At 40.8% G+C, this 13652-nt stretch overlaps 1 protein-coding gene, 1 non-coding gene and 1 pseudogene across 9 annotated transcripts in view; 2 read left to right on the top strand and 1 right to left on the bottom strand.

Moving 5' to 3' along the window:
- Positions 1–13652, top strand: part of ZYG11B (zyg-11 family member B, cell cycle regulator) — a 98683-nt gene that overhangs the window by 67848 nt on the left and 17183 nt on the right. For 5 of the 8 annotated variants that reach the window (XR_013401869.1, XM_028833745.2, XM_077956553.1 and 2 more), the window contains 4 exons: positions 3234–3333; positions 3676–3726; positions 8636–8797; positions 8909–8956. Coding sequence is in view for 5 of the 8 variants with exons in the window: in XM_028833745.2 (XP_028689578.1) it covers positions 3234–3333; positions 3676–3726; positions 8636–8797; positions 8909–8956 (361 nt within the window). In the remaining 3 variants the exon portion in view is untranslated. Of the gene's footprint in view, positions 1–3233; positions 3334–3675; positions 3727–8635; positions 8798–8908; positions 9371–11058; positions 11217–13652 lie in introns of those variants that run through there. The other 3 variants (XR_013401871.1, XR_013401870.1, XM_077956561.1) reach the window with 3 other exon arrangements.
- LOC114674756 (U4 spliceosomal RNA) lies at positions 9031–9181 on the top strand (annotated as a pseudogene).
- LOC114674927 (U6 spliceosomal RNA) lies at positions 11747–11851 on the bottom strand. Its single transcript, XR_003726024.1, has one exon. It is a non-coding gene; the product is annotated as a U6 spliceosomal RNA (small nuclear RNA).

Below are 13652 nucleotides of genomic sequence, written 5' to 3'. Positions count from 1 at the left end.
ACTCCAGGTCCTCCATTTTTTCATCCATGCTATGTTGCTTTGAAGATGAGAGCTGGTTGAATTGTTTTATGGGTGTGAGCCACCACGCCCAGCCTGGAATCAGTTTTTATTACTATTTTACAGATAAGAATATTGAAGTTCAGAGAGGTTAAGGAATTTGGTCAGAGTCCCAAAGTTAGACCGGGCGCGTGGCTCATGCATGTAATCCCAGCACTTTGTGAGGCCAAGACAAGTGGATCACTTGAGGTCAGGAGTTGTAGAGCAGCCTGGCCAACATGGTGAAACGCTGTCTGTACTGAAAATACAAAAAATTAGCCAGGTGTGATGGCAGCTCCTAGCTACTCAGGAGGCTGAGGCAGGAGAATCGCTTGAACCCAGGAGACAGAGGTTGCAGGGAGCCAAGATTGTGCCACTGCACCCCAGCCTGGGCAACAAGAGTGAAACTCCTTCTCAAAAACAAACAAAAAGTTAATAAGTGGTGGAGCTGATATTTGAATCCAGGCTGACTCCAAAGTGTATGATGTTCTTAACAACTTGACTACATTGCCTCACATGAGAAAATTATTTTATTTTATTTTATTGTTATCATTAACATTAAGTAGGACTAGAATTCAAACCCAGAACTGACTGGAGAATCTCTACACTTTACCACTAGCCTGTGTTACCTCATACTTGTGGGCATGTGTGAAGACTAATGAACAATCCACTTTGCAGAAAGCATAGGGTAGGCAGGAAAAAAGCTTGATATGGCCCCACGCTAAAGTCCTAGAATGCTGTGAGTACGGGAGTGACATCATACTTAAGTCCTCAGACAGGTTTATTTGTTTCCTTCCTTCCTTCCCTCCCTCCCTCCCTCCCTCCCTCCCTCCCTCCCTCCCTTCCTCCCTTCCTCCCTTCCTTCCTCCCTCCCTCCCTCTCTTTTTTTTTTTTTTTTTTTTTTTTGATGGAGTCTTGCTCTGTCATCCAGGCTGGAGTGCAGTGGCATGATCTCAGCTCACTGCAACCTCCGCCTCCTGGGTTCAAGTGATTCTCCTGCCTCAGCCTCCCAAGTAGCTGAGACTACAGGCATGTACCACCACCCCCAGCTGATTTTTTGTGTTTTCATTAGAGACGGGTTTCACCATGTTTGCCAGGATGGTCTCTATCTCTTGACCTTGTGATCCACCCGCCTCAGCCTCCCAAAGTGCTGAGATTACAGGTGTGAGCCATCACGCCTGGCCAGAGGTTTATTTATTTCTAATGTGCAGGCACACATTGATTGGAAACCAGTGGAGACAGGGAAGCCAATTAGGAATATATTGTAGAAGAATACAAGTAATGGGCCTAATCAGAAATGGCCTTGGAAACAGAAAGAAGGTAATAGTAATTTTAAGGGAAGTTGTAGAGTAGTAATCTACCTGAAAATAATCATTCAGTCAACATATATTAAACACTATATTTCGATCACTGTATTGATTGTGTGGCATAAAGGGCTAAATAGAATATATAGTCCCCACCCTCAAGGAGTGCACAGGCCAAATAGGGATTCAAGTGAGTCTGCAGATGACTGTGGATCTCTGACAGCTGTACCTAAAGTACTAAGGAGCTAAGAAGGCAGTGATAAACATGTCAAAGAAACCACCTCAAAGGCAGTGATATTTGATCTGAGTCTTAAGGATGAAACTATGGGTAAGATAATCAGATGTATTCCTTGACCTCATCTTGATTTTTCTCCTTGTATCCCACATTGAGTTATTTGGCAAATCCAGCTCTATCTTCAAAATGTATCTAGAATTCAACCATTTCTCTTCACTTCTGTTTCTACCACTTGGAGTAGACTAAAAGTGATTTCTCTCCTGAATTACTGCTCAGGACTACTCTCCTGCTTCTGTCATTGCCCTCTTGGAGTTTATTCTAAAGACAGGTGATAGAGTAGTCCTGCTCATGTCATATTCCTGCTCAGAAGCCTTCTATGACTTTCCCTCTCATTCAGAGTAGAAGCCAGTTCCTTAATGATATGGTTTGGCTCTGTGACCCCACCCAGATCTCATGTTGAATTGTAATCCCCAGTGCTGGAGGTGGGGCCTGGTGGGAGGTGATTGGATCATGGGGGTGTTTTCTAATGGTTTAGCATCATCTCCTGCTGCTGTCTGGTGATAGAGTTCTCATGAGATCTGGTCGTTTAAAAGTGTGTAGCAACTCTGGCTTTGCCCTTCCATCTCTTTCACCCATGTAGGATGTGCCAGTCTTGCCTTCCACCATGATTGCAAGTTTCCTGAGGCCTTCCCAGCTGTGCTTCCTTACAGCCTGTGGAACCATGAGCCAATTAAACTTCTTTTCTTTATAAATTACCCAGTCTCCGGTAGTTATTTATAGCAATGCAAGAATGGACTAATACACTAGACTCTATGTGATCTGGTGCCTCTATTACCTCTGACTTTTTCTCTCAGAACTCTTCCCTTGTTCTCTCTGCTTTGGCCTCACTGACCTCCATGCTATTTGTTGACATTTCTGTGCCCATACCCACTTCAGGGCTGTTGTATTTCCCCTCCCCTCTGCCTGGAATGCTTGTCCCCTAAATACCCATATGGTTATCTCTCTTACTTCCTTAAAAGTTTCAATGAGGCCTTCCGTAGCCACCCTACATAAAATTTCAACATTTCATATCCTCTTTTTCTGCTTTATTTATTTTTTTCCATAACATATGGTCAGTACCTAACCATACTATGCATTTTACTTATTTATCCAATTTATTACCTGTCTTCCTCACTAGAGTGTAAGCTCTATGAAAGTAGGGACATTTTTCTGTTTTGTTCACTATTCTATCCCCAGCGCTAAGAACAATATCTGGCACAAAGCAAGAGTTTAATATATGTTTGTGAATGAATGAATGAATGTTTCTGTTGTGCTAGGTGCTATGAGGAACCCAGAAAATATTTAAATTACAACTAAAATATGGAAATCACTATAATTTAGAAATACAGAATAGAAGTATGTTATAATTCTAGAAGATGAAATGCCAGATAGTTGGAATCATATTTTCCAAACCCTTCTTTCTTTACAAAATGTTGTCAGAATTAATAATACGGCATCATCTCTAAAGCACTGAGTGTAATTGTTACTCTCTACCAGTTAAGAGGAATTTTCCCTTGCCTTTTCACATATTTAAGTTGTAGCATCAGTTCCTAGCTGGAACTCTGAAACTGTGCCTTGGCCTCCATCATTAATTCATGAAACCCTTTGTGTGTTTTCAGGTTTGAAGCAGCCAAGCTTGTCATGCAGTGGCTCTGCAACCATGAGGATCAAAACATGCAAAGGATGGCAGTTGCTATCATTTCCATCCTGGCTGCCAAGGTACCTGAACTCTTGATGAATAATTTTCTGTAGGCAGCTGTTTCTCACTACATTTACTGTTTCCCGCCAAAATCTGTGTGCCAGAAAGATTAGTAAATCTCTCTGCCAACCTACTTATTCAAGCTACATTCGATATTGCAGAATTTGGCTGGGCACAGTGATTCACGCCTGTAATCTCAGCACTTTGGGAGGCCGAGGCAGGCCTCCCAAAAACAGATATATGGCAGAATTCCAAGTTGATCAGAGATTTTAGTCTGACTTTTGGAGTCAGGTACAGTGAATGATATTAAACTCACATTAGTGAGTTCTTGGACATTGAATTTGTTTTTTACTTGCTTGCAGCTTTCTACAGAACAAACTGCACAGCTTGGTACTGAGCTCTTCATTGTCAGGGTAAGTCTATAATCTCCTTCATGCAGGCTACTAGATATTAATGTTTATTATTTTCAGGCAGTATTATATATTTTCTGACATTATATATATATATATATATATATTTTTTTTTTTTTTTTTTTGAGATGGAGTCTCGCACTGTCATCCAGGCTGGGGTGCAGTGGTGCGATCTCGGCTCACTGCAAGCTCTGCCTCCTGGGTTCATGCCATTCTCCTGCCTCAGCCTCCTGAGTAGCTGGGACTACAGGCGCCTGCCACCACGACCGGCTAATTTTTTTTTTTTTTTTTTGTATTTTTAGTAGAGACGGGGTTTCACCATGTTAGCCAGGATGGTCTCGATCTCCTGACTTCGTGATCCACCCGCCTCAGCCTCCCAAAGTGCTGGGATTACAGACGTGAGCCATCGCGCCCAGCCGACATTTTATATTTTAATAAAAACTTTCTGTGACCAGGCATGTGGTGACTCACACCTGTAATCCCAGCAGTTTGGGAGGCCAAGGCAGGAGGGGGTCACTTGAGGCCAGGAGTTTAAGAACAGTCTGGGCAATAGAATGGGACCCCTTCTCTACCAAAAAAAAAAAAAAGTTGGACATTGTGGTGCATGCCTGTGGTTCCAGCTACTCCAGAGGCTGAGGTGGGAGGATCCCTTGAGTCCAAGAGGTCAAGGCTGCAGTGAGCCGTGATCGTGTCACTGCACTCCAGCCTGGGTGACAGAGTGAGACCCTTTCTCAAAACAAAACAAAAAAAAAATTTTTTTGGATACTTCTAAAGAAGTGTATTTATTTATTTTCATATATGCAGCTTTACTCCTTAACAGAAATGGAAAAAACCCTGAACTAGGAGTCAGATGACCTAGGATCTAGCTTGTAAACTCACTTTGCGAATTTGGGAAAATTACTTGAACCATTGGGGTCCACATAAGTATTAAGATCCTATCTAAGACCAGGCACAGTGGTTATGCCTGTAATCCCAGCATTTTGGGAGGCCGAGGCAGGAGGATTGCTTGAGCCCAGGAGTTCAAGACCAGCCTGGGCAATATAATGAGACCCCGTCTATACAAATAATTTAAAAATTAGCCAGGCATGGTAGCACATGTCTATGGTCCCAGCTACTCAGGAGGCTAAGGTGGAAGAATTGCTTGAGCCCAAGTGGTCAGGGTTGCAGTTGGCCATAATGACGCCACTGCACTCCAGCCTGGGTCACAGAGCAAGACCCTATCTCCAGAAAAAAACAAAACACCTATCTAATTGTAAAACTCTGTGATTTTTGTTATTTATATAGAAAATGTAGAGACTCTATTACACACATAAGGTTGTGCTTTATGCTTTGCGGAAGCAGATAATTTAAATATCTGATATACGATTTTGCTTGCTTATAATCAGTTGAGGAAATAAGACTTTAAAAAGCTTTAAAGGGAGTAGATATAAAAAATGTCTTAGGGAAGACTTAGAGGCAAAAAGTATATTTAAACATGCCTGTTAAAATCCTGGCATGAGGTGTTTGAATAGTAATACTACATAGAAAAGTCAAATAAGAGACTCCCTTTTTCCATGACTTGTAAATTATGTATATAATGAGAAAGTAAACCATTCATTTGATAAATATGTATAGAGTACCCATGATATCAAATGAATGATACTTGCTGCCTTACAAGATGTTAGGGAATTCACACTGAATTATAATTATGTAATTAGAATTCACACTGAATTATATCTATAAATTCTACCCATAACAAACAGTACAATAGAAAAAAAACAGCTATGTAGATATGGTTGTAACAAAATCTAAAAAGTATAATAATAGAGATAAGAATGAAAAAAATAGGCCGGCCGCGGTGGCTCACACCTGTAATCCCAGCACCTTCGGAGGCCGAGGCAGGTGGATCACGAGGTCAGGAGATTGAGACCATCCTGGCTAACACTGTGAAACCCCATCTCTACTAAAAATACAAAAAATTAGCCGGGTGTGGCGGCGGGCATCTGTAGTCCCAGCTACTCGGGAGGCTGAGACAGGAGAATGGCGTGAACCTGGGAGGCGGAGCTTGCAGTGAGCCGAGATAGTGCCACTGCACTCCAGCCTGGGCAACACAGCGAGACTCTGTCTCAAAAAAAAAAAGAATGGAAAAAATAGCTGGGTGCGGTGGCTCACGCTTGTAATTTGGGAGGCTTAGGTGGACGGATCACGAGGTCAGGAGTTCGAGACCAGCCTGACCAACATGGTGAAACCCCATCTCTACTTAAAAATACAAAAATTAGCTGGGCATGGGCCTATAATCCCAGCCACTCAGGAGACTAAGGCAGGAGAATCACTTGAACCTGGGAGGTGGAGGTTGCAGTGAGCCGAGATTGGGCCACTGCACTCCAGCCTGGGCAAGAGTGAGACTCGCTTTCAAAAAAAAAAAAAAAAAAAAGAGCAAAATAATGTTACAAAGAAAGAGAAGGCTATTTGGGAATAATGGAAAGAGTGGGAATTCTGGAGCTGACATATCTGGATTTATTCTCAATTCTGTCTCTTACTAGCCATGTATTTTGGGCAAATCAGTTTTCTTTGGGGTGATAAAAAATACTTAATACACTTATCACAAAAATTAAATGAGAAGAAAAGCTCATGCTTGTAATCCCAGCACTTTGGGAGGCTGAGGTGGGAGGATCACCTAAAGCCAGGAATTTGAGACCAGCATGGTCAACATAGCAAGATTCTGGCTCTAACCAAAAAAAAAAAAAAAAAAATTAGCCGGGCATGGTGGCATGCACCTGTAGTCTCAGCTACTCAGGAGGTTGAAGCAAGAGGATTGCTTGAGCTTGGGAGTTCGAGTCTGCAGTGAACTATAATTGTGTCACTGTACTCCAGCCTGAGTAATAGAGTGGGATCCCATGTCAAAAAAGAAAGAAAAAAAAAAAAGAAAAATGGTTAATTAAGGTAGTATATGCTAAGTACCTAGTACTAAATATAATATACATTAGATAAGTAGAAAAAGATGCTCATTTTGTTTATTTTACTATTTTCAGAGGTGACAGTTTTAAAAAATGGCCTCTTATTGCTATATATGTTTCTCAGTAATTTTGGTATCTTCAAAGATTTTAAAGGAAATGTATCCATGCTTTGGGAGGAAATCAAGCTTAAAGAAGGAATTAGCAGGCTGGGCACGGTGGCTCATACCTGTAATCCTAGCACTTTGGGAGGCTGAGTTGGGTGGATTATCTGAGATCAGGAGTTCGAGACCAGTGTGGCCAACATGGTGGAACCCCATCTCTACTAAAAATACAAAAAGTAGCCAGTGTGGTGGCATGTGCCTATAATCCCAGCTACTTGGGAGGCTGAGGCAGGAGAATCACTTGAACCCAGGGGGCGGAGGTTGCAGTGAGCTGAGATTGCGCCACTTTGCTCCAGCCTGGGCAAAAGAGCAAGACTCTGTCCCAAAACAAACAACAAAAAAAGGAATCAGTAATAATAGTGATGATTATTATAACCAGATTTTTCTCCCCTGCTCTTAATTACCACCTGCAATCTACAGATGAGGAAACAAAGAATTAAACTGGTAAATGAAGTTGTGCAGTTAGTCAGATGCAGAGATTTAAGCTCAGGTAGATTTCTTCTAGTGCCACACTCTTAGCTACTATGCTATTAACTTACCTAACTGTACCTACGTGTTTGTGTTTCTTCAGATTTTTTTTCTGAATTGTGTATAGCCTCTAGTATTATGTTCATTAATGTTTTCTTATATCTGTTTTAGCAGAGCTTCCTTTTTTACCTCCAAAAGTATAATCTAAAAATTGAATTATGGATGCCTTATGTAGTTTTAAAACCATTTACTTTTCAAACATAAATTTTTTAGGGTAAAGCTGTGATAGAACTAATTTACACTTGGAATTTCAAAGCTATTATCTTGTTTTTTGAAAGGGAGGAAGGGGAAAAGGAAATAAAAAGGGAAGGGGAAGGGGGGAAAAATAAAAAGCAAGACAGGCACTGCAGCATAGGCTGAGGAGGGAGGGGCTGTTATCTTATTTATAGTCAATATAGACTTTAATTCTCTTTTCATTGTATGTAGTTTTTCCTTTCTTTTGCTTCTTAAGGAAAACTTAGAGTTGAATAGTTTAGGTCTTCCTATTCTTACTTTCTCTGACTAAATTGACTGAACAAATTAGTTAATATTTCTCAGACTCAACTTTCCTAGAAAATGGGAATAACAGTACTACAATATGGAATATAATTTGCTAATCCTTCGTAAGTGTTAGCTTCATTTGCCCTTCTCTTCCTTTGCCTTTTTAATTCTAGAATCTAAAATAAGTATATGCTGTGACTGAATGAGTAAGATAGTTGATCCAAGTTTTAATCATTTTGCCTGTAAGTGTTATTTATGGGTGATTACATTGTAGGTATGACCAGAATAATGTAGAAGTATTTATGAAAATATTATACTTTTTTCTTGAAGAAAAGTTCAGTCTAGGCCGGGCGCGGTGGCTCAAGCCTGTAATCCCAGCACTTTGGGAGGCCGAGACGGGTGGATCACTAGGTCAGGAGATTGAGACCATCCTGGCTAACACGGTGAAACCCCGTCTCTACTAAAAAATACAAAAAAACTAGCCGGGCGAGGTGGCGGGCGCCTGTAGTCCCAGCTACTCAAGAGGCTGAGGCAGGAGAATGGCGTGAACCCGGGAGGCAGAGCTTGCAGTGAGCTGAGATCCGGCCACTACACTCCAGCCTGGGTGACAGAGCGAGACTCCGTCTCAAAAAAAAAAAAAAAAAAAAGAAAAGAAAAGTTCAGTCTAAGGGGCTGTTTGTTATAAGTACCTTTATAGGAAATGCTTTAAGCCATGAAACTAATCCTCATGGACTTGTGGTTATTAATAACCACAAATTGTAATAGTCCAAAAATGAAAACTTAATTCTGTGTTTTTTTTTTTTTCAGCAACTTCTTCAAATAGTGAAGCAGAAAACCAATCAAAATTCAGTGGACACTACGTTGAAATTTACTTTGAGCGCACTTTGGAACCTCACAGATGAATCCCCGACCACTTGTAGACACTTTATTGAAAACCAAGGGTTAGAGCTCTTCATGAGGGTTCTAGAGGTTAGGATGGGAATTTAGCTTACAGTTTTGATATTTATTAATTTATTTACTTTAGCATTTATTTTATATTTGGTTCTTTAGGTAATTATAAGTTTCTCTTTCTTTTTACAGTCTTTCCCAACTGAGTCATCCATTCAGCAGAAAGTTCTAGGACTTTTGGTAAGATATACGCACTTCCTGCTAAGTTCCAAGCTGTATTTATTTTCTGTCTGAAGTAACACATTGAAAGTTGCAGCTCTGCAGTGGCAGTATCATAGCCAATGAGGTCTATCCAAGGCACAGTCATTGCTGAGAACTATTCCCAATACCTCGCCATGATGACTTGAAATATGGTCTTCAATGGCAATTTCTTTCTTTCTTTCTTTCTTTTTTTTTCTTTTGAGACAGGGTCTCACTTTGTTGCCCAGGCTGGAGTGCCGTGGTGTGATCACAGCTCACTGCAGCCTCAACCTGCTGAGCTCAAGCAGTTCCCCCAACTCAGTCTCCCTAGTAGGTGGGACCATGGGCGTGTGCCACAATGCCCAGCTAATTTTTGTACTTTTTGTAAAGGTGGGGTTTTGCCATGTTGCCCAGGCTGGTCTCAAACTCCTGAGCTCAACCAGTCCTCCTCCTACCTTGGCCTCCCATAGTGGTGGGAATGTAGGCATGAGCTGCCTGGTCAGCAGTGGCAATTTTTGACAATTTCTAGGTGAATGAACAAAAAAAGAAAGAGAGAGAGAGAAAGAAAGTAAGTTGCTGCTATGATACTTGTAAACAATGACATTGGAAAATAAATATTACTAAATTTAAAAAGACTAAAAATATATCATGAGGTCAGGAGATCAAGACCATCCTGGCTAACACAGTGAAACCCCGTCTCTACTAAAAATACAAAAAATTAGCGGGACGTGGTGGCACGCACCTGTAGTCCCAGCTACTCTGGAGGCTGAGGCAGGAGAATTGCTTGAACCCAGGAGGCAGAGCTTGCAGTGAGCCGAGATCACACCACTGCACTCCAGCCTGGGCAACAGAGCAAGACTCTGTCTCAAAAAAAAAACCCCACAAATTTGAGAGGCCTAGGTGGGCAGATCACCTGAGGTCAGGAGTTCGTGAACAGGCTGGCCAACATGGTGAATCCCCGTCTCTACTAAAAACACAAAAATTAGCCGGGCGTGGGGGCAGGTGCCTGTAATCCCAGCTACTTGGGAGGCTGAGGCAGGAGAACTGCTTGAATCTGGGAGGTTGAGGTTGCAGTGAGCCAAGACCACACCATTACACTCCAGTCTGGGCAATAAGAGCGAAATTCCATCTCAAAAAAAAAAAAAAAGCAAAACCACACTTTTTAATTTATATATATATATATACACACACACATATGTATACACACACACACAAAGATTTTTGCCACAGTAAAAAGAAAAATATTATACGTGTATGCTTCTTTATATTTTTTGGTATTGTACAAAGTTTTACACTGAGCATGTTTTACTTTTTTTTTGTTTATTTTTGAGATAGAGTCTGTCACTCTGTTGTCCATGTGGAGTGCAGTGGTACAATCATGGCTCACTGCAGCCTCGACCTGCCAGGCTCAAGCGGTTTTCTCACCTTAGCCTCCAGATGCCCAGCTTATTTATTTATTTATTTTTGTAGATTTGCAGTCTTGCCATGTTGCCCAGGCTGGTCTCAAATTCCTGGACTGAAGCAGTCTTCCTGCCTCGACCTCCCAAAGTGCTGGGATTACAGGCATGAGCCACCACACTTGGCCTCGTGTTTCACTTTTATAATTAGAAAAACAGATCTCATTAAAAAATGTTATCAGGCTGGACACAGTGACTCATGCCTCTAATCCCAACACTTTGGAAGGATGAGGTAAGAGAATTGCTTGAGCCTAGGAGTTTGAGACCAGCCTGGGCAACGAAGCACAACCCGATCTCTACAAAAAATAAAATAAGAAAATTAGCTGAACATGGTAACATGCACCTATAGTCCCAGCTAGTGGGGAAGCTCAAGCAGGAGGATCGCTTGAGCCTAGGAGTTTGAGGGCTGCAGTGAGCTATGCTCATCCCACTGCACACCAGCTTGGGTGGTAGAGTGAGACCCGGTCTCTTAAAAATAAAAGTCATTAACCTTTGACAAGTGTTCTTAGATTCTGTGTTTGATAGTTAATGATTACTACTTAAAGACTGCTTACGAAGGCCAGGCACGGTGGCTCATGCCTGTAATCCCAGCACTTTGGGAGGGTGAGGCAGGTGGATCCCCTGAGGTCAGGAGTTTGAGACCAGCCTGCCCAACATAGTGAAACCCCATGTCTATTAAAAATACAAAAGTTAGCCAGATATGCTGGTGCACAGCTATAATCCCAGCTACTCAGGAGGCTGAGGCACGCGAATCACTTGAACCTGGGAGGCGGAGATTGCTGTGTGCCAAGATTGTACCATTGCACTCCAGTCTGGGCAACAGAGCAAGACTGTCTCAAAAAAAAAAAAAAAACCTGCTTACAAATCACATATGTCTTAATATGTTGCATATAGATTAAAGTAAGCCCTCTAGGATTTTCAGACAAAGGTAAAAGATCAAATGTTTTGTCAGCTTAAATTGCTGCAACAGGCAAAGTGCCTATGTGGCAAAAGCCATTTTATTTTCTTTTTTATTTTAAAAAAAAATACTGGTCAGGTGCAGTGGCTCACGCCTGTAATCCCAGCACTTTGGGAGGCTGAGGTGGTGGATCACCTGAGGTCGGGAGTTCGAGACCAGTGTGACCAAATGAAGAAATCTTGTTGCTACTAAAAATACAAAATTAGCCAGGTATAGAGGTGCATATCTGTAATCCCAGCTGTTCGAGAGGCTAAGGCAGGAGAATCACTTGAACCCAGAAGGTGGAGGTTGCTGTGAGGCAAGATCGCGCCATTGCATTCCAGCCTGGGCAACAAGAGTGAAACTCTGTCTCAAAAAAAAAAAAAAAAAAAAAAAAAAAAAATGGAGCACTTCACAAATTTACATGTATCCCTGCACAGGGGCCATGCTAATGTTCACTGTACCGTTCCAATTTTAGTATGTATGCTGCCAAGCGAGCACACAAAAGCAGATATCTGCTCTCAATGAATTAGATTATGGAAGGCATAGATTAGTGAGTTAAAAAATGTAAATTGGAGCTTGTTTTCCACATGCAAGCAGTGAGGAGATGGATTTTTAGGAAAGCTGAGGACTGCCATTTAAGGAGGACCTATCTGTTCGTTGTAGCCTTCATTATATAAGGTAGAAAATGGAAAACAACCTAAATGTCCAGCAATAGAGGAATTATTAAATAAATAACAGCATTTGATTGTTTTATTCAGGGTTAATATGATTATTTGATAGAGAAGTTGGCTCCGGTCACCTGAAATGGAAAGGTGGAATTTATTTTAAGTATTTGTGGGTCGGGTGCAGTAGCTCACGCCTGTAATCGCAGCACTTAGGGAGGCTGAGGTGGGTGGATCACAGGTGGTCAGGAGTTCAAGACCAGCCTAACCAACATGGTGAAATCCCGTTTCCACTGAAAATACAAAAATTAGCCAGGCGTAGTGGCACATGCCTGTCCCAACTACTCAGAAAGCTGAAGCAGGAGAATTGCTTGAACCTAGGAGGCAGAGGCTGCAGTGAGCCGAGATTGCGCCACTGCACCTCAAGCCTGGGCAACAGAGCAAGACTCTGTCTCAAAAAAACCTGAAACAACAACAGCAACAAAAAAAGATTCCATCTCAAAAAAAAACAACAAAAAAAACCTATACTATTTTTAAATTTCAAAAGGAATACATGTTTGTTATAACTAGTGAAACAGTGCAAAAATGTATTTAACATCCTTAAGGCTCTGTCTCCAACCTTTCATCATTTTTATCTCCGTAAAGTTATTAATGTTAATATAACTTTATATGTTTCCTTCCATATTTTTCTCTATTACCTTGTGATTAAATTGTTTCAATAATTTGAGATATTTATTCTAATTTAATTCTTTATGGTGAGAGAATATGCTTTGGTTAGAGTCCTTCTGAATTTATTCAGACTTGTGTATGGCCAAGGATATGGTCTATTTTGGTAAATATTCCATATACACTTGAGAGGAATGGGTATGGTCTTATTATTGGGTATAGTGTTCTATAAATGACAATCAGGTCACTGATTGTTAATTAGCTTGATTAATTAACACTAATTAATAATTAGATTATACAGTGTCACAGTTGACACTGTACAACTCTACCACATCCTTACTAATTTTCTAATTTTACCCATTCTATCAATTATTGACAAAGGAGTTTTGAAATCTCTGACTATAATTGTAGATGTATGTTTCTCCTTACAGTTCTATCAGCTTTTTCTTCATGTATTTTGAAACTCTATTATTAGATGTATAAACATTTAGAATTATGTCCTCCTGATTAATGGACTCCTTTAACATTACCAAATGACTTTCTTTACCCCTGGTAATATCCTCTACTTTGAAGTCTGCTTTGGTACTGATATAGCCATCTGTACTTTCTTTTGTCTAGTGTTAGCATAGTATTTCTTGTTTTATCCTTTTACTTTTACCCTATATTTGTCTTTATATTTAAAATGTATTTCTTGTAGATAGCATATACCTTGCATACTGCTTTTTTATCTAGTTCGAAAATAGCTGTTTTTTATTCGGGGTATTTGGATCATTTACATGTCCTGTGATTTTTTATTTTTTTTAAATAATAAAAAATAATAATTGTGTATGTGGAGTACAATTTTTTTTTTTTTCTTGTGACGGGGTCTCACTCTGTCGCCTAGGCTGGAGTGCAGTGGTGCGATCTCAGCTTACTGCAAGCTCCGCCTCCTGGGTTCACGCCATTCTCCTGCCTCAGCCTCCCAAGTAGCT

The sequence above is a fragment of the Macaca mulatta genome, chromosome 1 (genome assembly GCF_049350105.2).
Source record: "Macaca mulatta isolate MMU2019108-1 chromosome 1, T2T-MMU8v2.0, whole genome shotgun sequence".
In the NCBI taxonomy this organism is placed as follows: domain Eukaryota; kingdom Metazoa; phylum Chordata; class Mammalia; order Primates; family Cercopithecidae; genus Macaca; species Macaca mulatta.
The sequence above is the reverse complement of the archived record's forward strand: the minus strand, read 5'-3'. Positions and strand labels throughout refer to the sequence as shown.